Source organism: Lepidothrix coronata, unplaced genomic scaffold (genome assembly GCF_001604755.1).
Source record: "Lepidothrix coronata isolate B3197 unplaced genomic scaffold, Lepidothrix_coronata-1.0 Scaffold13, whole genome shotgun sequence".
NCBI classification, from domain to species: domain Eukaryota; kingdom Metazoa; phylum Chordata; class Aves; order Passeriformes; family Pipridae; genus Lepidothrix; species Lepidothrix coronata.
The window spans coordinates 8,557,567-8,581,715 of record NW_016690193.1 but is presented as its reverse complement, the minus strand read 5'-3'; the positions used below and the strand labels follow the sequence as shown (position 1 = coordinate 8,581,715).

The following is a 24,149-nucleotide window of genomic DNA, read 5'->3' as shown; positions in this document are numbered from 1 at the left end:
GCAATTGCAAAGAGAATCAAAGGAATTCTTTTTAAAAGGAAAATCAGATCTTAATATGCGTAGTCTTTTAAAAGCTCAAAATGCCTTATATCTTAAAACACTCAAAAAGAGTCTCTATTTCTTGCATAATCAGTCAGTTCCTAGCAAATTTGAAAGAGAATAACTGACACAGACTTCCCTTAAACATAACTGAATAGTGGCTGTCAATAGATTTCACAAATGATCTAATACAGTTGTTAGTATAATTAAATCGCACCCTGTGTTCCTGGGACAAATACTTTTGAATTCCTACCCCACCATGACTACAGTCCTCATTTTAATTGTGTCCTTAATGGGAATGGTGTTCAGAAATGTTTCATACTGCTTCTGAACATCGAGCCCCTTCTATCTGTACCACTCAGCTGAGTAGATATGTTGGTAGCACTTATGGATAGCTGCCTGAATGGGACACTTCAGTCTGTCTCTTATAAACATCCGGCTGATGAGGTTGTGAAAATTGGTCTCTCTGCTTCACACATTTTCAAAACCATCTTTATCTACATGTTTCATTTAAAACTTCTGAAGCACATATCTATTTTTTCATAGACTTCTTAATTGCACTAAATGCTTAACTTTAGTCTGTTCAGGAAGAGACTTTTCAATGATTATCAGAGTGAGAGCAATCACAACAAAATATTAGTTTCTGTACAAACAACCCTCTCAAAAAAGGAAGCACAACCCCATAATTAATATGGATTGCTACCATGAAAAAAACAATTCTCTCCTTGTTCAGTTTGAACAAATAACCTATGACAAGTAAACTTAAATACAGTGTGAAAGTCCAAGAAAAAGTATTGATCCATTGTGGAATTATGGTTAATAACATACAATACCAATACAACAATATTATTGATATGGTACCTTGCTGTACAACACAATTTAAAGATATTATACACACTGAATTTAGTAATTGACTTTACTGGCTTGCATAGAAGAGCTGATCTCAGACTCCAAATCATTGAGATATTTTTGAAAATTCTATGTGAATGTTGAAATTTTGCCTGCTGAGATTATAAGTACTGGAAAAGCTTTTACACCAACGTGCCCATGCCTATGCCTGGTTGGCTTTGGTTTATTCAGCCAGAATGCTTGCTCAGAAGTAGCAGTAGGAAGGCCGACTGAATCAAAAACCTATTTTTCACCCTTGGAATGGGCAGAACATGCACACCGCTCATTTTCCACCCCCTGCCAACTTCCCAGCATAATTTAACTGGGTTTTTTTTGGTGAGTAGGAATCAATACACAATCTCACATCAGCACCAGCACCAGTAACAGGAGTATAGTGTTTAACCCCAGCCAGCAGCGCATTGCTCAGTTCCTGACCAGTAGCACTGGGGGAAGAATTGAAATAGTAAAAGATAGAAAACTCATAGATTGAGATAATGACAGTTTAATAGGGGAAGCAAAAACTGTACACACAAACAAACCAAAACAATGAATTAATTCACTGCTTTCCATGGACAAGTAGGTGTTCAGCCATCCCCAGGAGAGCAGGGACCCATTACACATAATGGTTCCTTGGGAAGACAAATGTCATCATTTCAAACATCCCCCTTCCTCTTCCTTCACCTCCATTCTACATATTGATCATGATGTCATATTGTATGGAATATCCCTTCGGTCAGCTGGGGTCACCTGTTCTGGCTGTGTCTTCTCCCAGTCTTCCACGCACTCCCAGCCTCATCACTGGCATGGCAGTAGGAAAAGCAGAAAAGGCCTTGACTCTATGTAAGTACTACTCAGCAACAAGAAAAACAGCCCTATACTATCAACGCTGTGTTCAGCATAAATCCAAAACATAGCCCCATACCAGCCACCGTGAAGAAAATTAACTCTACCCCAGCAAAAGGGGTTAGAGTTTGGCTAAGGTCAGCAGTTATGAGATTACAATATCCCTTTCATCCCTGCATCAATATTGCCTATTGCTTCTACCTCTCTGAAGTAGAGACAGCTCTCTCCTTAACTTTATTTGCTCCAAAACTGTCATAAAATCAATTTATCATATTTTAAAATATGTAAGGCCAGCTTTTTTTGTGGCTGTTCCCTGAGTACAGAGGGACAGTGAAGGAACACTGGGACTGAGCTAAAAGCAAAAAGCCCCCTAGGTAGGACCATGCCTTCAGCTTTGTACAGAGGCAACGTAACCTCCATAGACCTGTAAAGTTCTCTGCTAGCCTGTCTTTAGCCACCAGCATTGTCCTCAGCCAGTTGGACACAAAATTCATAAATCTAATCCAGTCTGCTCTTCTACTCATGCTAAAATTTGGAGCCACTTTTAAATGAGAAATCCAGATTCTTGGGGTTTTTGCATCTTCTTTTCCTCCTCAAAAAGTACAGATCAGAAATACAAAAAGTGTGTGTTAGAGGACTGTTCATAACTCAAATTTGGCTTTTTCTGGAGTTGTTTAAATGGCCTCTGCCACATTTGTCAAAACTTTGCAGAAGTTTTATGAGTTGCAACAATAATACAGTAAAGTCTGACAGGAGGAAAAGTATTCCTCCTGCCTTCTGCTGTCCAGAATATTCCCAATCACTATAAACTTGAACGATAGCTCATGATATTGAGTAGTCCCTGTTGGCCAGAAATGGACAGGAGTCAGCAAGTTTCTAAAATAGTTTACCTCTGGGATGCAAACTGATGGTAAAGTTTAGTAACAGTTTCATATAATTGAGCAGTCATTTGAGAAGCTGGCTTGGTAGAAGAAAAGATAAAAAGGAAGTCACCAGAAACTCACCAATTTGACCCTCTGCCCAGGGGTGGCACTGATTTCCCATGTGCACTCCTTTCTGCTGGGATACTTGTCAGGCCAGTTGGGACTCGTGATGATACCATTGGGACTGTGGATCTTCTGTTCACACTCAGCTGTGCCAACAGTGATAGCATCAGTTAGTCTGGGATTCTGCATTCAGAAGTAGCCAAAAAAATACTATATTTTTCAGGGCACCCACTGAATGGAAAGGATCTAGAGAAAGACAGGTAAGGATGCTCTTCAGTGTGCACAGTCACGTTCTTCCCATCAGGCACACACTTAACAGCATTAACCCAGCATGCCTGCTTATTGATTGCTGTGAAAAATACACTGTTGTTTACAATAGATGGCCTTTTTTTGGAAAAAGTATTATAAAGGAATAAACACAAGATAAATATTAAAAATGAATCAAATATTTTGATATTTCTCCCATCCTACATACAACTAATTATGTAAATCTACATGAAAAATCTTTCTACTCCAACTACAAAAGAAATTTCTTGAACAATTTATTTTTTTCTATTCTTGCTAATTTTCATATTGCAGCTACAGAACAATCATTTTGATTTCTTAACAACAGTTTCTATGGATATATATACAACGAGAGAACAGCTAAGACTAAACTGTATTTAAGAGGAACAACTTAGTCATTCACATTGTAACTGAACCACTAGCACACAGAACTAAAAGAAGGCATTTTTGTATTTATTTTTTTAACAATCTCAAATTGCTTTCTAAATACCATTCTAAAACCAGTGAAAATGCAAATTATTCACAAAGGGCATGTCTTTAGTCAAATTAAATCTATGCTAGAAAACAATCTTGAGAAATTGCAGTAGTTTACATGATATTGCACACTTGAGGTTCATTTGCAGACAATCTAAATTCTATTTAAGTCCCAAAGCCTATTGTTTCTTGGAGGTAGCCACACCTCGAGGCAGCCAACAGGAAGAAAAATGCATAGGGATTTGACTGGAACTTAGATTGTCTGAATATGTCCCCTAAAATAAACCTAGAAAGGGTAGATGGTTTCAACCTGACTTTGATGAAACTACCTGCTACTGATAGGAGCAAATGACAGCTTTACCAGACTTCTCTCCAGAAACTCCTGTGTTTAATACAGCCTTAGATAATACTCTATCAGAACTTTAAACGTTCTACATTTCATAAAACTGTTAAAAGTAGCACTCTCTGCCAATGATCCCAAGTTTTCCAAACTGCATTCCTGTGGATGTCAAACTCAGCCCACACAAATGCTGGGGATGAAGGTGATGGGAAAGGGGAGGGGTGCTGGAGTGCTTAAGCTAAAATGTCTAAGACCCATTACCAAGATACTTTTTGCTTTCTTTTGTTTGAAAGGAGAGCTGCAGAAAGCTTTCTGCAAGACAGTTGTGTAAGCAACCATTCAAATACCTTACTACTTACCTTCTTTACAGTCGTGTTTATTTTCATGTAGCACAAATCCATTTCGGCACTGGCAAACATAACTTCCTACTGTGTTGATGCACTCATGCTGGCAGCCACCATTGTCCTTCGAACACTCATCCTTGTCTACAAAATACACAAGAAGATCGAGTGAGCATCACAGCCAGCAGTAGACCTTTCACCAAAAAGAAAAAGGTTGAGCAGAGAGTTTGAGTCCAGAAAAGGAAAATCTATGGCACAGTCACTCTTCTCAGTAAGGCAGTTTCATGGTACCTTAGTTCTAGACACTCATTGCTCAGCCTACAACCTTGCATCACGGCACAAAGAGTCTGTCTCATCTTTCTAGGAAATGAGAATTAGTTCCTGAGGGAGTTCCTAAGCTAGAACAAGGAGAGTTACCAGCTTTTACTCTTTCAAGTGGTCTAGCTGGTAAAAGTTTCATAAATATCCAAACTTTTATTTTACTTAACAATGGCAGTGTAATTTATGGACAACACATAAAGCATTCCAGCTTTATGCAAATTCCACAGTTTAATGGTGGTATGTTCAAAGGAACACATAGGGGAAACAAGACTTTAACCTCTACATTACTAAACATGTAAAAAGAGAAGGATTTCACATCAACTTTTCTAATAAGTTTCTTTCTTTTTCCCCAGCAGAGTGACAGTGTGCTTAACTTTTAATGAATCTGGACTTTACAGAACATCACAAAAAGAAAAACATTTCTTTAAAAAAAAAAAAAGAAATTGGCATTAGTTAGTTCAAGATATACAATGTAGCATGCAGTTCTCTTTATTAACATATAATCCTTCAAAAGAGCTTTTAGTGTGTTAGAAATAAAGCAGAGAGTAGCAGAGGAAATATGACCTGCGTTAAACAGCTACAAATTCATTGCATGGAAAAAAGCCAAACTAGATTAACAGGCTGTCATTCTAACAAGAGGCCTCAGCTGCCACCCTTCTATGTCATTCAGCTGTTCCTGTTTTAGTGAGGCTGGTCCTTTTAAAAGAGGCAGACTGCTCCTAACATATATGTACACATACATGTATATATGCATGCACATCCATATAACTGTATACATATAGACACATATATATACATTCTTAGATATAAAAAATATGTCTATATATATAAATACACACATGTTTTAAAAACCCTGTATTTTACACAACGTGTCATTTCAACATGCAAAAGAGAGGAAGAAAAAGAGCAAAGAAACTGTGGTCATCGAAGGGGTCTAGTTTAACAGGTTTGAAATGCAGAGCATTTACCCCCTTCAGCCTTATGTACCTTGAAAAGCAGCAAACATTGTCTTCAAACAAGGGAACGTGATATTTCAGACTTTAGTAGGTACAATAAGAATTTCTATAGATTAGAAGACACTATGGATAATTCAATTATCTTTTCATTGTCTTACTCATGCATTTTTTCCCTGTCCTTATTGATGCTCATGTTTAGTAACACAACAAAGGAAGTTTGCATTATATTTGCATATATATCATCTTCCTCTGCCAAAGTGTATGCAACTCTGCCAAAATGTAACACTTTTACCCATTGACTTGCAGGTCTTTCCATAAAAATCAGCTTTTACTTATAATACATGATGATAATGTACATTTATACATAAATTCTGCAAGTCAAACCCAAGCATCCACTGCATTTTGTTCTGTAAATCTCAAATCTGTTCGCACTGAAAGTTTTTGGAAGCTTTCTGGAAATGTGAACAGATTTGAAGATTAAGAAACAGTTGAAAACATAGGTGCCTCATACATTCAAAGACTTATAGTTGTCATTTTGATGATGAAAGAAGCATAAAAGCTCCACAATGCACTGCTTATGCACTTTACAATGCAAGTCCCAAACTGAGGCAGTAAATTTATGTAATCTCAAACCAAAGTTATAATCTTTCACCTTTGCATAGTAAGCACCACCATAAATTAATTCCACATTGCAAGTGAAGAACAGTAACAAGCAATTGAGAAATTAGAAATAATACAAACAAAAGTCTGTAATGTTTTTCCTCCTAAGAATGTTTGCAATTTTCCAACAAAATAAAAAAATAAAAGGAAGGCAAGTTCAAAATGCATTCAAGTTAGGCTTTCAAATACAGAGTAGGTGGATGAATTCAAAATAAAAAGCCCTGTTCATTTTCATCTTCCACCAAACCATGCAAAACATTCTGAGAAGTATTGTAGCATTAAATAAGCTTATATTCTATAAAATAATCTCTAATAAGACAAGTGCATAAAGCAAACAGTCCTATGTTGGATCTCCTCAGAAATAAAATAACGGACAGAAGGTAGAAAGGAGAAGTTTTGGAACACATTTGAACTACAATAATTACTTGTACATGGTTAATCAAGGATGCAACTGTTGAACAAGCCTTCCTCACACTTCATAACTGAGGACAGACTTTCTGTCAAATTGATTGCCCAGTTTCAAAATTTGTGAAAAAAACAATTAGTCTGCATTAGTTCCAAGAACAAATGTTTTGCCATGTAAAAACAAAGCCATTTGTTATGCTGACAGATGGAAACTAGAACCCCCAGTTTTGAATGGATACTTTCCTTCTTTTCTCATTTCAGTACCCAGAAGAGGGAAAGATCCATTCTCAACAAAATGTTAGATTGAATCATTCAGAGGACAAATGGTCGTACCTCTGAGACCCTCAGAGGCCACCAGTCTGTGATTAATACGTACTCGGCCTGAAGGGACCTGTATCAAATCCTCGCAAGATTCAAAAACAAAAATTTTCTCTTTGCAGGCAGCTTTCTTGTCTGTGGAAAAAAATGTACCAGGATGGCACCAGAGATGAGTTTGTGCTCAAGGCTAGAAACATTCTAGCTTTCTATTTTTAATTGCTCAAGGAATCATCACCCAAGAAAAAATGTCCCAACAAACCTTATTTCATCAAACATCATGTATCTTTTGAATGATCACGCAAAGAATCATGTTTATTTAAAACACTGAAGTAACTCTGAAACTTATGACAAAGGGAAGCAGTTTAATGACATATTATCACTGATCCTTAGGTTATCTTCTCAGAAAGATCACAGAAGAAAAAAAAAGGGGGTGGGTTTTTTTAATATATATTATTAATATTATTATATTTTTGGCATTATTTTACATTCCTCTAGTCTTACAGGCCCAGCAGAGTGGTAGGTCCTGCAGGGACTGACTGCTAGGTCATTGTCTTGTAACAAAAGCGGAAGAGAGAAACAGAGGAAGACAGAAAAAAAAGAGAAGAATAAAACCCCAATTACTCAAAGTTTTATTATTTATTTATTTTATTTATTTATTTTATTTATCCAATTCCAAAACTGTTTATTAAAAGTGTTAAAAAAATTAATATATCATTACTTCCTAGTTTCCTCTCTTTATCCAATAAACTTGATTACAAATGTACAATAGCGTCTCTGTAGATCAGCTAGATCCCTGCAACAGCTCCCAACTGAGCTTTCTTCAGAACTGTCCCATCAAATGAAAATTTTACAGAATACTGGAAAAAAAAGTTTTTCTCACTTTCCAGTAGCACCTGTCTGGCTGTTAACACTATTTTACAGCCAAAAATGTAATTACATGTTGCCTTGTATCAACATGAATACCTTACTAATGCAGGTCATCTGTTGCCCTATGTCACTGTTTGCTTTCACAGTTTATCACAGTAGGTTCCAACCACTCAAAAACTGCTTTCTGTCTTCTAAGCTGGAGCTGGGCCATGCTTTTTCAGCTCTAGCTGTGGCTGCAGAATTCACCACCAAAAGAGTTACAAAAAAAAGAGAAATTCTTTGGCTGTGCTTGGGGAACATATTACAGTTCCTAATCTTCACACTAATTTGACATACCCACCTTTCTCTCTTGCTGAGCATTGCTTATGCCCTTTATTGGTGAAAAGAGTGCAAGATACAGTGTTTTACTCTGTAAAAAGTAAACTATGTAAAAATATCATTACATTTTTTTCATGATATATGTCTTTATAACTCTTTACACATATTATTGTGATTTAATTAATAAAATTGGTAAATGCCTCCAGCAAGTATCTAAGCATTTCTACCCAGATATCATTCTAAAAGTATTGCATTCTGAAGACTAATATATATATATATATATAAATATAGGCAAAACCCCCACATTTCATCAGCTGAAAAGTTATCAGTTACCAACTCCCAAAAGTCAAAATGCTTGAAATCTCAGGTCTGTTCTTCACTGATATTTCAGTAGCCTATTATGCCCATATTAAGAAATTCAGGGGTAAGAAAGTCTCAGTGTTTTCTGACAGCCCTAAGGTTTTTGTCTGATGAATTATTTGGAGATGACATCCTCTTTCTCGATACTTTATGTTTGGAAGTTTGATTTCTTTCAAACATTAAAAAATTGTCAAATATTTTCAAATGGAGAAAGGTAATTTAGCAGAATAAAATCTGCTAGAAATTAGAAAAACTGGAAGAGGACTGAGAAAAAATAAAAATAAAATACAAAGTATTTGGACTCAGATGAAACAAGAGAAGAGATTATGATAAAAATGCATTATGAAACAATAAATTTATATGCTTACAGAATTAAAGACTATTTATATCAAATTATCTCTTTTTTTAAGGGAATTAGATATATACTATATCAAGGACACATCACATGTTTCTATTAATTAAAAAAACACCAGTTCAGATTTATCCCTGACTAATTAATTTTTTTCTGGTGATTACTGATGTAATTTAATTATTTTTTTTTAATTACCAGGAAAATCTTGTTTTCACCTTTTGAGGGAAAGGTAAGAAAATTTCATCCAGAACTGAAAAATACAAGAGAAACAACAGTTCTGAAGGATTACAAGCTGATGCTTTGTACTCTATGACTTATAGTCTAGTCTTTCCCCAAGATACAGCATGGCTGTGATTTCTTCCTAGAACTCATTCATAATAGTAAAAAAATAATTTAAACAACCAATCAAATAAATAAGTACATATGTGAAGATGAACTATCACTTCAAAGAAACCCAAAATTCAACTGAATATAAATGTATAAATGTTCAGCAAGTCCAGAAAACACAACTTCTGAACCACAGAGCTTACACAAATTACAAAGCTATCATTGCCAATCCTTATGTGACATAGCTCTATAGATCTTGAAAAGATTTAACAAATTTCATTTGCAGTTTTTAGAACTTGAACATATCAATCCTTATTTCTGTAAAAAGTCAAAATACGTGACAATTATGAGGCCTATATAAAATAACTTGTTGAGTAAGCATTTCTAGGAAGTGTTTCTTCTAGGAAGAAGCTCTGTGTGCACACATGTTTTTACTACAAATAGAAGGAAACCTGGAAAGCTTGCTATTGTAAACAATAAATTTAAAAGCAAAAACTGTTACTATATGTAAAGATGGATCTGTAAGACTATGACCAGAGAAATGTGACTACTAGAAAAAAAATATACTTTAGAGAAGGTAAAACATTTGTTAATGTCTTTGCATGAGATGAAACACCCTTTTTCATCTTTCATAATTGCTTAATAAAAATATTAAATAATAGGAAACATTCAAAGTCTAAACTGTTTGTCTTATTTTTTCCCTTTCCAAACCACCTCACTTATACATTATACTTCTTATTACCTAGTCATAATGATGAGTTATTAACAGTAACCAATTAAATACCATTTCACTTCAGTTTTCATAAAATATTTTAGCAAAAAGTTGCTCATAATGGTAACATATTTTACTACATGCTAAGGATTCTCTAGATTCAGATTTTTAACTGCTATCAAAAAAACCTGGGCACAATTCAACTCCGAAATTCTTCTATGGGACATCCAGTTTAGGGAGGGGGGCAGATGGGACTGGTTTTTTGTGTTGTTTTACACAAGATAACATATCTCCCTATTTGTGTGTGTGTGTAAACACACAGGAATAACACAAAGCAAAATTTCTCAACAAGCACCGAGTGGTATCCTGCCAGTCAGATTATTATATTCTAGTCTCAATGGGTAATTGCAGAGACAACTGTTGTGCAAATATTTCCTCACATCTTAAGCTTCACTCATGTCTAATTTTATTCAAGAATATACGTCCTTATATGATATAAACTTCCATCACTCTGATCTGCCTCAGTAAAACTACACTCGTAAATAAAAAGATTTTTGCAAGAGCAAGATCTTAAACTCTGTTCTTCTGCAAAACATTAAGAAGTGCAAAGTTTGGCACAAAAGTACCCATAATGTTAAACAAATGTTGTAGCACAGTGGTAATTTCCCAACAAATGGAATATATTAAGAGACCTGAGTAGAAAAAATGCAAGTGTACATAGTACGCAACTGGTATCATATTACAACTGGGATTTGAAAAAAATAGCAACAAAACTTGGGATAAAAGAAATGTAACAAAAATGTAGGAATACAGTGAACTTACTTTCTTCCTCTGTATCCCACAAAGTTTATTTGCTTCTGCTGTTATTTAAATATATATATATATATTCATATATTTTCTACAGACATCACAATTCAGAAGGGTATTTTAAGACAGAAGAAGGGTTTATGCTTATGTAAATAAAACAAATTCAAAGCTATCAGGAAAACCATAAACAAAAAGGCCAATCATTTTCAAACCAAGAGAGTGCTCGCTCCACCCAGTCAGTGGACACTCAGAGACACTCGCAGGTATACAAGAGCAATTTTCTATACCTGAGAAGAAGTGTGCCTTGAAACCTTTTTTTGACACAGTGTTGTCAGATCGAAACTCAATTCGCATATTGTTGTACTGAGAGGTGATAACTTCAGGCACTTCTGTACCACAGAATTTACCGTGTAGCTTAGAATCAGAAGAAAGGCCACTACGAATCTCTACATAATCATATTTGCAAACCTGAGAAAAGAAAGGAGAGAAAAAATTTTGTCTAACCAAAATAAAAGCATGAAGTTGTTTGCAAATGTCAGAACTCTATTGGTATATGCTGCTTAATAATACATGACTCTGAAAACATTTGTAAATTCTTACAAACACTCACTGACTTTATGTAAGAACATTTTAAGGTCACTAACACAAAACTATACTATGAATTACATTCAAAATTATATTTTTATAGATACTCATCTCTCTTTCATGTCTAAATTTCAAGATGCTTAGTAGTATTTCTATTTAATCTAAAAAGTAAACATTCCATTGACAGTAAACTAAAATCTGGAACCATTCACCCTAAAAATTATACCTATTTGTTTGCTATAAACGACATACCTTGAACCTACAAACTTTCTACTGCTTGCATTTCATAGATTTTTAAAAAATATTAATTTTCACTTAGAAACTTGCAAGGTTCGTTTCTACCATAATGTATTTAAAACTTATGAATTTATTTACAAATATATGAATTCGCACCATTAAAACAGTACATTGTTCTTTAATAGTAGCCTAGCTATAATGTCAATGCATGATACACGCCATTTTCATTAAAAGGTTAAAAATAAAGTAAAATAATGTAATAAAAAAGCCTTATGCAAGGCCTACTATTCATGATAATACTTTCAATGCATAATCCCTTGGCCAACCTAAAGCCTTCCACCCAAAAACTTCTAAGCTTCTTAGGCTCAACTATCAATCATTTAATCAAAAATGTCCCAGTTGTCTGCAATTAATAGCTTAAGAAAAAACAATGGCCAGGAGGATTCATACAGAGCTTATATTGTCCATTAAATCCAAGTTGTATTTGATAAATCACAATTTCCAGACAAAAAAGAATTGTCAGAGGAGCTGGAAGGGAACAATTGAAAAGCAGGTTTTGGCATTTGTTATTCTCTTTCCTTAGGAAAAATTGTCAACATTTCCAATTGCTTTTAATATAACACACCAAAGACATAGATTAAATTTTTATTTTTATTGGAATAATTTTCATATATTGCAGAGTCAGAAAGTGACTAATTCAGTCGCAACTATTCTTATACAATATGAAAAACACAAAGATTCGTAAAACTTGAGCTACTGATACATGCTGATTTATATTACTGGAAGATAAATTCATAATAATGCATGTGATTTTCAAATACAGCTCACTACTTTTAATAAATCCCAGTAATTTCAGCAATATACTAGTGGTGAGGTTTTATGGTTTCATAGCTTTAGATCAGGTAAAGGTAATTTCAGATAGGTCTAATTTCCTCTGTACTACACTGTATTGAAAAAAATTATACAAGGTAAATGTAAAATGTAAACGTAAAATATTAAAATTGTAATAGTGAAAAAGGCATATTAAACTTGGCTTTAAATGGAGCTCCTATAAGAAAAAAATAATTAGAGTACTTGATAAATGTATACTTTTTGTCTGCACTCAGATAATATATTAGAATTTTCCAGATATTATATGTTTCTTCTGATTTTCACATCATTAGTACTACCTTTTAACAGTATAAAGCTAAGATTTAGTAGCACAGATGATGATCAAACTGAAGTTCTGAATGTTGAAAAACATTCAAATTTTTTGAATCTGCTTAAGTTACATGTCTTGTATGACCTTAGAAAACTGATTTAACTTCATCATACCCGAGGTGTTTTCCCTGCGAATCTTAAGTACCAAGAAAGGGCAGGGAAAAAAAATTACGATTTGTTCAAATGGTAAATAAATTTTAATTCTCTGGAATTTTTAAGTTTTTATTACACCTCTTTCAGTTCTAGTAATAATTATAGTAGGGCATGAGTGGAACATATATATCCTTGAAAGTTGGAATTTCATGGTCTTTAGAACCCACTCCAAATACTAGAGAAAAAAAAAATCTCACATTGCTGCCTCTGCAAATAATTTTGATGTATTTTGGAGAAGGCATGTCTGGTTTGGTTCTTAGTTATAAATTAAACTGCAGCTTTTGCCCCTTTAAATCCCATGCCCAAAAGACAGGCCATCTTTATCCTAAATATGTTGTTACAAATTTGTTTAGTCAGAAATAATGTCCTGGGATTTGCATCCTTAATGCCATGTGAAGAACATGCATAGAAACTCAATGGCTACAGCACATTATGGCTGGATTGTGACAAGGGAACTCAATGTTATGACAGAGAAGTGTCTACTAAGCAGAAAAAAAGCTTAAAAGTTGATGTTGAAACCCGTATTTTATGTTTCTCATCCAAAAAACCCACTGTAACCCCTACCACTTTGTTTAAAGCTATAAGGAGCATCCTTTACTAGATGAAGGGCTCTGCCCTGTCCCTCCTGCTACCTGGGGACAAGATCCCCCATGCCTTGGGGCTGATCAGCTCAAAAACTGCTGCTATTCTATTGTGCCTTATTTCTGGTACTGCTTGTTTTAAAATATTCCCCCACTGAGATACTTGTGATTTAAATGCTCCCTCACTTCATTACACATCTTATGTGTATGCTTTGTAGTCAGTCTGTAAAGATGATTTGGTTTCTCCAGATTTTCTTCTCTTGAATTCTTTCCAATATTCCTCAGCCCCATTTGCTCTGTTTTACTTTGTTGATAAAAAAAGTCAGCTGAGACTCAGCAGAGAACATTTTTTTAAATTTCTTGTAATGCATATACATTTAGATGATATGTAAAAGAGAGCTATTCTCCCCATGTTTGTTTTGAAAGAATCCAGAAACAGTCCCAAAATGAAAACAAGAATATCTATGCTTATTGTCAGTATATGAAAGGTCAGCAAGGGTTTTATAAGACGATATCTATTTTCGAATGCTTGCAAAACTCTTCATCATGTAACAGATTGCGCAGCTCTTTGTACACAGTTACTTACTTCGTTTCCTTCTAACTCAAAAAACTCAAACTTCATTGAAATTCGGTACTGCGTTGGGGCGACCACCTGCCACACACAGTTTTTGTTTGGAGGATACTCTTTGGGCCACCCTGGTGTGGTTATAGTCCCATTTAGCTTTGTCAGGAGTCCTCCACAAGCAGCTGTAAAATTAAAAGAGCATAATTTCTTGACTGAAACCATGTTTTACTGTAAACAGAAGCACTCTGAGAAGAATCAGTCCTCTCATTACTTATAGTGCTGTAATGCCCAGACAGACTAATCAGAACCTTGTTTTATCATTCGTGGTGCAAACAAGGAGAAAGAGACAGCCCCTATCTTGAACAGCTTGCAGGTTTGTGAACAGAGATAAGTTTCAGGATTATACAAGGCGTTATCATATTCATTCTTTTCCCTTCTCTCCAGAGACTCTGGTTATTCTCTCACAGCCTTTCCCATGCAAGTCCTCTGACCTCACCACCCTCCCCAGGACCTTGACCACCCCTCTTCTGACAGACAGACTACTTAAGATGCATTTCGCATTTCCCCAGCTTCTCTCTGACTGTTGATACAGACTCAGCCTTACCTGTCTCAGCTCATATAGCTGTATATGCCTCCCATAATCTACTACATAGGGTCACTTCTATGGAATAGCAGTCACGTACACTTCAGTCATAATTACTTTTGCTGAAGTACAGATGTTCAAGTAATAGAGAAAATGCCCCTTATTTTCAAATATATGTCAAATAGAGACAACCATACAACAGAAAAATACTGTACTATGTTTGTGAATGCAGTTCAGCTAGAAAAGGATAAACTCATTTATCTTTTCCATCTGTGTAAATTTTTTACATAAAAAAGGAAAGTAATGGGATTTGCAGGGGTTCTTGATCACACTCTGCTACATTGATACCATTACAGCACTATGGCAGCACTGGAAATCATCCACAAATCTCTTTCCAAAGAGCCGAATGCTAACACCGAATGCTTTACAAACTGGCTATTCTTATCTAGCTGATGATCTCACACACTGCATCTACTTCATCTAACACAGCTGGGAGAACTCTCCAGTTACTGTGTCAAGGCTCATTTTTTCAACTCAGACTGGCTCCTGGCTTTCCATGCAGAATGCTTCTTGGTATACATGTAAAGGTAATCTGATGGGGGTGGGTGGACTGAGACCCTGGGTCACACCATAGCGTATCAAAAAGACCAGACATAGATTTAGAGGCTGCAGTCAGATGACACAAGATGTCCCCTCAAATGATATAGTCTGGATCAGGACAAGTACTGCCAGATTTCAATTTCTGCTTTTGAACGTAGTGCTATAGGTTGTTGAGGCAATGGTGGGGAAAAAACCCCCAAACCAAAAGTTAAAGCTTTCTAATATGCTGTCATTGGGGGAGATTTGGATTAGAAGACCATCAAGCAAATTTCTGTGCTTGTTGACACTTCAGTGAAGCATAGGGCAAAGTTTCTAACTTCTACTCTGGCATCATGTGTGAATTAATACATCTAGCTCACTTCTTAAAGGCCTAAACTATAATTCGGACATAATGCTCAGTGTGACTAGATAGTGATTTTAGTTCAGCAGTCCCAAGTACTATCTATATACAATGAGTGCCACCTGACATGGAACAATCATATATACACTTTAAGGGATAGCTCAGGGTTTTTGCTCTACAATGCACTGCAGTGCTTGAAGGGACTTCTTTTGCTAGAGTTGCTTTACTGTTTGGGCACAAGGGAGGTATTCCTTTTCTGTTTTCTTTTTACGAGTCAAACAGATAAGCTAAGAATAAATTTGTGGTATCCCTTAATTTATTGGTGTCTATGAATAAAAATCCAACAATAATTGGTGCATAATGATCAAGAGCTTATGTTTCTTTCCTTTCATATGAAATATGCACAGAATGCAAAAGTTCGATCCTATGTTTACAGACTTCCACTTATCAGATTTTTATTTCTCCAAATGATTATTTGAACACACTTTTCTCACCCTGAGAAGTAGAATTTGTTTCCAGCAAGAAAAGTCCACAATCTGATTAGGAGTGAGAATGATTTCGCAGAACTTTGAGGTGGACTAATGGATCCTGCTTTTTAGACCTGCCACTTCCCAGGCACACCCCAGCCAGGGGGATTGTTAAATACTCTGATTCTGAGACAGTGGCACATTGCTGGTAATTAATTGTCTCCTTATGCACAGTGGTAGACTTTGCTTTAGTGACTATGAATAATGTAGTAAGTAGTATGAAGTCCTGCTTTGCATTGTTCCTGATCAACTAACAGCAAAATCCGCAAAGCTAAACTGCTGACAGACATCAGATGTACATGACTGCTGTAGACAGACATTACTCTGGCACCACTGCTAAAAAGGGAGCACTTGGTTTTCCAAGTTGGATTGCACAGGTCTGCCCTGCTAGGATGAAGCATATAAAATGTGTAGCATTTCATTCAAGCAATGGTACCCTGAGAGCTTAAAGAGCCCACAGAACAGCAACACACTGTACCTTCACAACTCTTTTTGTCAGGACCAAGTTCATATCCAGGATCACAGGCACACTGGTAACTGCCCAGAGTATTTACACAGCGCTGCTCACAGCCACCGTTGTCAGGTTTGGCACATTCATCTTCCTCTACCAAGACAGGGAAGAATGCAAAAATGTGTTAAATAATTACCTTCCTTGGCTGTAACTGCTGTATCAATATTAACCCAGAAAGCTGTATGCATGCCATTGTAAGGTGCACTACATAACACACTGTGGTTGCTGACTAGAGGATTTTCAAATGCTTAGGAGACCCGCAATGGGAAAAATAAAAATTTGTCCTTTGTGGGGTTTGGGTGTTTTGGTTTGGGCTTTTTTTTTTTTTTTTTTTTTTTTTGTGGTTTGTGGTTTTTTTGGGGAGGGGTTGTTTGTTGGTTTTTTGGGGGTTGTTTGTTCATTTGTTTTTGGGTTTTTTTGTTGTTGGCTTTTTTTTTGCTTTTTGGTTTTTTTAACAATGCCTACTGACAGCTGCAGAACTAATTTGTAAGCACTTTGTGGGCAGCATACAGCAATTCAGACAGCCATAATCTAAAGGTTGTATAAAGTATTGAAAGAAAGACAGAAAATCCACAGTAGGGTCACTTGAAGGGCACTTTATCTCCCACAGAATCAATCTGTGCATTATCCTGAATTCATACTCAAAAACAGATTAACAGAATCCTCAAATCCCAGGTTTTCATTCTACTGATATTAAAGGGAACAGGATGCATCAGGGCAAGGGAAGGGAAAGGAATTGTGTATTCTCTCTACTAGCTCTGAAGTATACCCATGAGATTCACTGCTAAAATATTCCTCAGATGTTAAAATATTGTTTCCTTACACCAGGACAAGTAATTTCTTAGGAATAAAACAGAGCTCCCCCTCTGATGCCTATAGCCTTCAAAGTTATAATGTTTACACTGAAAACTGTCAGTTAGGGGAAGAAAAGTCACAGTTTGTGTCTTTTCAAAAAAGCAAAAATGTTATTCCGATGGCATGACCTGTATTTCAGGTGTCATCTTGGCCACACCACTGCCAGTGGCTTTAATCGTGCCATGGGTAGCACAGGATGGGAATTACACTTTCCATACACCAAATGCTTCAGATATAGCTGCAGTTGTATGGCACCTTCCTCTCCCCAAAAGTCACTCAAAATTGGAGGAAGACTGTGAGGTCATTGCTCACTACGATTTCTCAGCTTTTTTTTTTTTCTTGCTTACAGAAAGTAATAAATCGATAAAGCAGTCTAATGTAGCAAATGGATTAGAAAAAACCCACATAATTTAGAAACACCCCCCCCAAAAAAAAAACCCTTAACAGAAAAAAATCCATTTGCAATTATAATGTTTGTATTTGATAATACAAGTCAAAAAAAGCCACTTTTTCACAAGATTAGATATGTTTCAAAACTAAGTTGATTAACTGAACCTGAAGACAGTAGAAAGTTGCAATGGTTATGTTCCTTCATTCTTTGGATACATTTTACAAAGAGATTCAAATACCTCTATTGTTTTGCTTTGATTATATTGTATCCTCGGTAAAAGATATGCTAGAGACTACAGAACTACTACTAGTAGAAAAAGATTGAGAAATATTTTTAAAATCCTGTAATAATTTTTCTAGTACAAAAAAAAGTGATAGGCTGTTCACAAATCCCAATAAGCTTTAACACTTACCTTTAAAAAAGTTAGCTGCAAATCCTGCTTTGTTAACAGTTCCATCAGAAACAAACTTCATCCACAGGGTATTAGAGGTAGATCTAATGTCTTCTGGTTTGTCATAGCCACAAAAGTGACCAATTAAAGGACTGTTTTCATTTGTTCCATCTCGAATTTCCAAGTAGTCATATGCACAGTTGTCATGTCTTTCAATCTGTAAAACATAATTATCAAAGTGACCCATCTGAACCATAAATATCAAATATCAATCAGATAATAAACAGAACAGGAATTTTTCAAAATTAAAGTTAGTATCCCTGTTTAGGGTTCAAACATCAGGAAGATGAACAAGTATCACGAACTTCTTTTAACTCTACTTATTTTCTACAAGAAAAATTATTGAAATTTTACAAAGGACACAGCAGTCTAACTGGAAAAAAGTAACTAAAAAAGACACTCTCACCTCTAAGCTTCCTAATGTTCTGTCAAATTTCTACTCTGAGCCCCAGTCCTCTTTTCTCATGTACACTCAACAAGATTAATGGTTCAACAACTAAACAGGTCATAAATATCTACTGTTTTTTCAATATTAAAAAGCTTAATTTTTACTAATATGATAAGATTTTTAGACTCTTTCTTCATCCTCCACACAGTTAAAAATTTTGCATTTGTCACTATTCACTGATGTTGCAGGGAAAATGTGAAAAATTGCTGTGCCTAAAGAGTTGGAGGCATCTGTAGGATTAGATTCAAACACACTTGTAAAATTATCAACTCTTAAGTAGTCAACAGAACAGAGGACAAAAAAAAAAAAAAGGTCATAATTTTTCTGCAGCTGATGTGTCTGGTTTCCATTGCAGGATTCCTGATTTCAGGTGTCATCTTTTGACTTTCTGGGTCAATGAGTGAATCTTTTCTGTACTGATGGAGAAACCTACTGAAAACAGAACACTTGAAAATTTCCCTTCTCACTTAAACTTTCTGCTGGATGACATCCAAACACAGACTAATATGTGAGTGGGCATATGTGCATTCTACTTGAGTAACAAACCTTGTGCTCTTTATACATAATAGTATTTGCAGAGTCAGTCAGAAAGGGAATAGCACCAGCGAGGAAAGCAGTAGCAGCCCAAATACGACCCTACATGGAGCCCAGATAATTTATGATGCTTATCTTTACTGAGAGAGTATCTTTCCCAACAGAATTAAAAACCCTCATGAGCTGGGTTGTTTTACTGCCAGAATACCTTATGTCATTTATGCAATATAGCATCCTAGTTATAAAAGAATTAACTAGATCCAAGCATTCGAAAATAATTCCTCTAAGAATACTATTGTTCAACTAACTAGCTGAATCATGAGGCAAGTTTAGGAATGGAGGGGGATGGGCAGGGCAGCAGGATCACAGTCAGGTAAAAAGGGGTTGGAGAGGCCTCGAATTTCATTCAGAATATCCAAATTCTGTTAAAACAATAACGAATTCAAAACCAAACCCGTAAAAATCCACATTTTATCTCCAGAGTTTTTCTTCCACCTAAGCCGCACAGTTAGTGCAAGTGTTTGCTGCTAGTCTGCTCTTATTGTGCATTATGACCAACACTAAGCTCAGTAACCACCACAGACTAAGGAGCTTTCACTTAGCATGCTAGGATTTCTGCTTTTTTTATGTAAAAGGGAAAATTGAGGGAAGGGACTGTATGATTTCATTGGAATTTAATGGCACTTATACTTAACATTTCTTTTTCCAACGTTCCAATTCTTTAACCATTTACATGCATAATTTTCTCCCTGTTACTTCTCTGGCACAAACCATACTGCCATTTATTGTAATTTCCTAGATGTTTCCTCAGGAATTGCCCTGGGCTAGAGCTTGAGTGAGAGTGAGAAAAGTCATGAAGATTTGTGGTGCAACTACCTATTCCTTATTTGAATGGCAATTGTATGTTTACAACTAACGCACTCAGGAATTCATCTACCTGAGCACTGGTAAGTTTTTGATAATACCAATTCCAAATTTTCATTAATCTAAATAATAAAGATTAAACACATTATATCATATTCCACTTTGAAACAAAGTCTCCTTGTTATCATATGTAAAATATGTAAAATATGTAAAAATCATACCGCACTCTGATGTAGAAAGAGGTGAACGGGTCCAAAGACCACTAATATCAGTGAAGGAATTGTGCATTTTCACGCCAGCTCCATGATCATTTCACTACTCAAGGTTTTTAACAAACATCAGTTTTTATTATGTTTCCATGTTTTATGGGCAATATGGAAATTATTATTATTCGCCGGCCCAGTGCGGCTCTGAGTGGCACGTGTCAAATTCCCGTTGAGGTGAATTAGTAGTTTATTTTCAGAGGATCACTTTATTTTGGGCAGAAGACAACAGCTAAAAATACATTTTGCATAGCAGTAAGTTTCTAAACTTCCTAAGACTATAAAAATCAACCAACATACAAAGTACTATTGATTTTCAAAAAGAAAAAAAAAAAGGTGGCCATTCTAACATATTTATTTAATTTTAGCATATTACTAGTGCAAATAATGCCATTATTATTATCAACATTATTATATTAAGGGATTGAAGTGTTACACCTATATATAACACACGTTATATATAGTATTGTGGTTTTGAGAAATTATAACTGGTGTTAAGGCACTTGGTAACCAACGAAAAAGGACTAGTATAAAACATGCTTTTCTTATCTATACCTCAGGTTTTAAGATGTCGTGGTACTGTCATCTGGGAACACTGCTATACAAAGATCTATTATACTTGCAACAGTCTCTTATTCCTCCTACTTTCTCCTATACTTTCTATCCTTCCTATTTTCTCTCTTATTCTTCCTACTTCCTATTTGTTCCTTGAGGAATATCTCCTCTAGTTAATGAAGAGACTCCTAGGGAGTTTGGTTGTAAATGCATTGATTCCATAAACCTTACTTACTGGAACACTAAAATTTCACAAGACTGATATTACACGTGGATGAGAAGAAATATGTGAAATGTTAGCAAATTCAAAAAAAAACATAAATAAGAATGATTTACAGAAAAATGCATTTCCTATAGGAAAATGAAAGATACCATTGGCTCCTGAAGGCCTTGGAGGAAACCTTAAATTTGAATGGCATTAGAGAACTAAATTGAAAAAATTACTGAAAAACTCCTAAGACAGGCACAAAAGTGCAGGAAAACAGTAAGAAATCTCCTGGAGAAACAGCAAGCCAGAGACATTCTCAATATTCATTGTCAAAAGAAAAGAAAACTCCTTGTGTGTAGTTCAAGGTTTAAAAACAACCACACCAAAAAACAAAAAAACCCCACAAAAAAACCCAAACCAAAACAAAAAAATCCAACCCACAACAAACCAAATGACTTTAGACTAAAATATTTAGTTCAAAATTCCAGAGCACCTTTGTTTGTAGCACTCCTCCAACAGAAAGAAAAAAAGGTAAAAAATTTAAATTAAAAAAAGAATTCAAAACTTACAAAAACAAACAAAAAAAAAAAAAGAGAGAAAAGAATATGAAAAGCAAATCTGGGAGCAATTCTATTTCAGGAAAAATCTTCCATTTACTTTTTGTCATTGTTAATTTATTTGTTCATAGAGTTAAATTGCAGTACAGGTAAACATATCTGCCTCAGGTTGTAGACTTTAATCATAAAAAGTGGCCTATATGCCTAGTGGAATCAGATCAGACAAATTTTATTCCCTGACTTATGTAAAAATAATTTAAATGAACACTATCTGCACCAAGATTAACAAGGCCACTCAAATGAGGCAGATTAATATGGATCAGCTCTACAAACCCTCTGGATTGCTTTAGCTGGTGAGACTGCAAGCTAACAAAAGTTCTTTAAACAAACAAACAAACAAACAAACAAAACCAACCTGCTAATTTTGAAAGATCAGTATTATAAAGGTGACTATAACAATCAAAAAATGGAGTTACCAGTCCCAACATCTCTACTGCCATGCAGACAGTAGAAATTATAGTAGCTAAATAAGAAAGAGTAATCCCACACTCAATGGAAAATGCGTTGCCCACAGCAGGCAAAATAAGATGACTCATTGATACAATTTGGAAATCTCAGCTTCCCTAGTGCTTTCCTTTCAGAGTGAAGGTTATTTATACAGTTATTTTTTCTAGCATTACATATGGATAATGAGAATTCCTCTTACTTAACTGTACCTTTCAAAGGACAGAGAAATAATTTTCCCACAAACACACTCCAATAAGTCTTTGGCCTGACATTTGCTTTCTTCAGTCTCAGCTGGCACAAAGAACTGTGATTTTTTTAAACAACTTTTTGTTTTACTAGGCAGCACACCAAGGATTCAGTCCCGAGAGGGACTTAGTATCAAAAAACAGAACACCTATGTTCAAGCACTTGGAGCTGAAATGGAAATCAGACCCAATGGTGAGTGTCTAGGCAAAGCACTTCAGAGCAGTTTCCAAAGCAACTCTCATTCTCAGCGGGGAGCCTCGTGGACGAGTCAGTAAGAAATACTGCAAGGACAGATATAACAGTCTTGTGCCTTTCTGGGGCACCTCATTTGATGCTCAAGGGCATCTTGCCACTCTGGAATTACAGTTCAGACTCTCCCTGGAAAAGTATGTAGTTTTCAAGTCCCTACTGTTGGAAAATTTTATTTTTTCCTTTCAAAACACACGCAGAAGAACCACCAGCTTGAGATTACTGTTGAACTGTACTTCTGCTCAATTTCCTCTTTCTTCTTATGAGGTGTCAGTCCACATGTTTCTCCTCTAGAGAGTGCCATAATACTAAATAGTCTGGGGGAAAAACTGGACATTTCTTCCTATGTCCTTACCCACTTGCCTACTAAATTGGGCTGTTTTGCTGGTCCTTTGCTTCTAATTACTGCCTATATGGTGAGGCATGAGCATGCCACCTTCGCACCTGTAAACAGTCCACAATTTGGTGATTAGAAAAAGGTCCTGAAAGATAAGGAGAGATGTAAGTTTAATTCTCCCAGAGGAAATATTGAATTGAGGTCAGCTCAAGTGATAATGTATTGCATGTGCAAACCATTGCTGAGCAACTGCATGGAGATCAAATATTGCAGTAAGTCTCTTTTGCAGAGGCATAGTGCCATTTCCCTTGTGATGACTAAAAAGTACTGTGCACCACTGGAAGACTAGAAAAGTTCCATATCTAGTCAGTAAATTATATAAAATTATTGAAAACACTGTTTATTTTTAAAAGTGCTTAAATAAAGAGACTGACATACTATGTTAAGCAATCTTGAGCCCAGTCATGCAGACTCTGAAGGGCATTTGGAAAACTGTTTGGGCAGGGAGAGCTGATCTTATCTGCATTAGAGCTGACATTAATTTAGGATTTTAAAAAAAGGGTAAATTAAGTAGAATCTGTGAAATTATTAAAGTTTCTATACTTTATATTCATAATTGCTGTTAAGTCCCAAACCCTTACTCTCTCATGCTCAGATCTTTCATCATTCATAGCAAAAGTGTGCTATAACCCTGAAGTCTGTCTGTAAGAATAAAATAACAGGTTAGAAATTATAGCTATCTTTACTATACCTCTGTCTATGTACACCATAAAGCCAAAAAGTTTAGATTTTTAAAAAGTGTGCCTTATGTCATTACTGCTGAACTATATTCAAAAAAAACAAGTAAATTTAAAGTGTTTTACTAAATTTGTCTACAAACTTCAAGTCAGTGTATAGTGTAGGGATAAAAAAGACGTATTAAATATTACTTTTTCTTTGCTATATAATAGTTTAACACTGTTTAGCAATGTTATACTCAGAGAGATGTACACTAAAGACATACTAGTATGATTCACCATGGCTTTTTTCTTCCCTCACTAAATACAGGTTTGTAGTCTGAATATAAGTAGTTTGGGGTTTTTTTCTTCTCAAAACAGATGCAAAAAACACAGTGTTTTTTCTCCAGACATATATTCCTTTTTAACGATAAGATTTAGCAAAGATAAAAAATCCTGGTTATTTAACAGAATATTAAAGTAGCCC

At 35.5% G+C, this 24,149-nt stretch overlaps 1 protein-coding gene and 1 long non-coding RNA gene across 2 annotated transcripts in view; one reads left to right on the top strand and one right to left on the bottom strand.

Annotated features, from left to right (window-relative positions):
* The window catches only part of TLL1 (tolloid like 1), a 131,481-nt gene that overhangs the window by 10,362 nt on the left and 96,970 nt on the right, over window positions 1–24,149 (bottom strand). The window contains exons 13-18 of the mRNA XM_017805985.1: window positions 18,140–18,335; window positions 16,449–16,574; window positions 13,942–14,102; window positions 10,887–11,067; window positions 4,215–4,340; window positions 2,775–2,902 (exon numbers count right to left, since the gene is read on the bottom strand). Of these exons, the coding sequence (XP_017661474.1) occupies window positions 2,775–2,902; window positions 4,215–4,340; window positions 10,887–11,067; window positions 13,942–14,102; window positions 16,449–16,574; window positions 18,140–18,335 (918 nt within the window). The remainder of the gene's footprint in view (window positions 1–2,774; window positions 2,903–4,214; window positions 4,341–10,886; window positions 11,068–13,941; window positions 14,103–16,448; window positions 16,575–18,139; window positions 18,336–24,149) is intronic.
* Window positions 1,664–19,093, top strand: LOC108493027. Its single transcript, XR_001873307.1, has 4 exons — window positions 1,664–1,767; window positions 2,980–3,016; window positions 8,952–8,982; window positions 18,982–19,093. It is a non-coding gene; the product is annotated as an uncharacterized LOC108493027 (long non-coding RNA).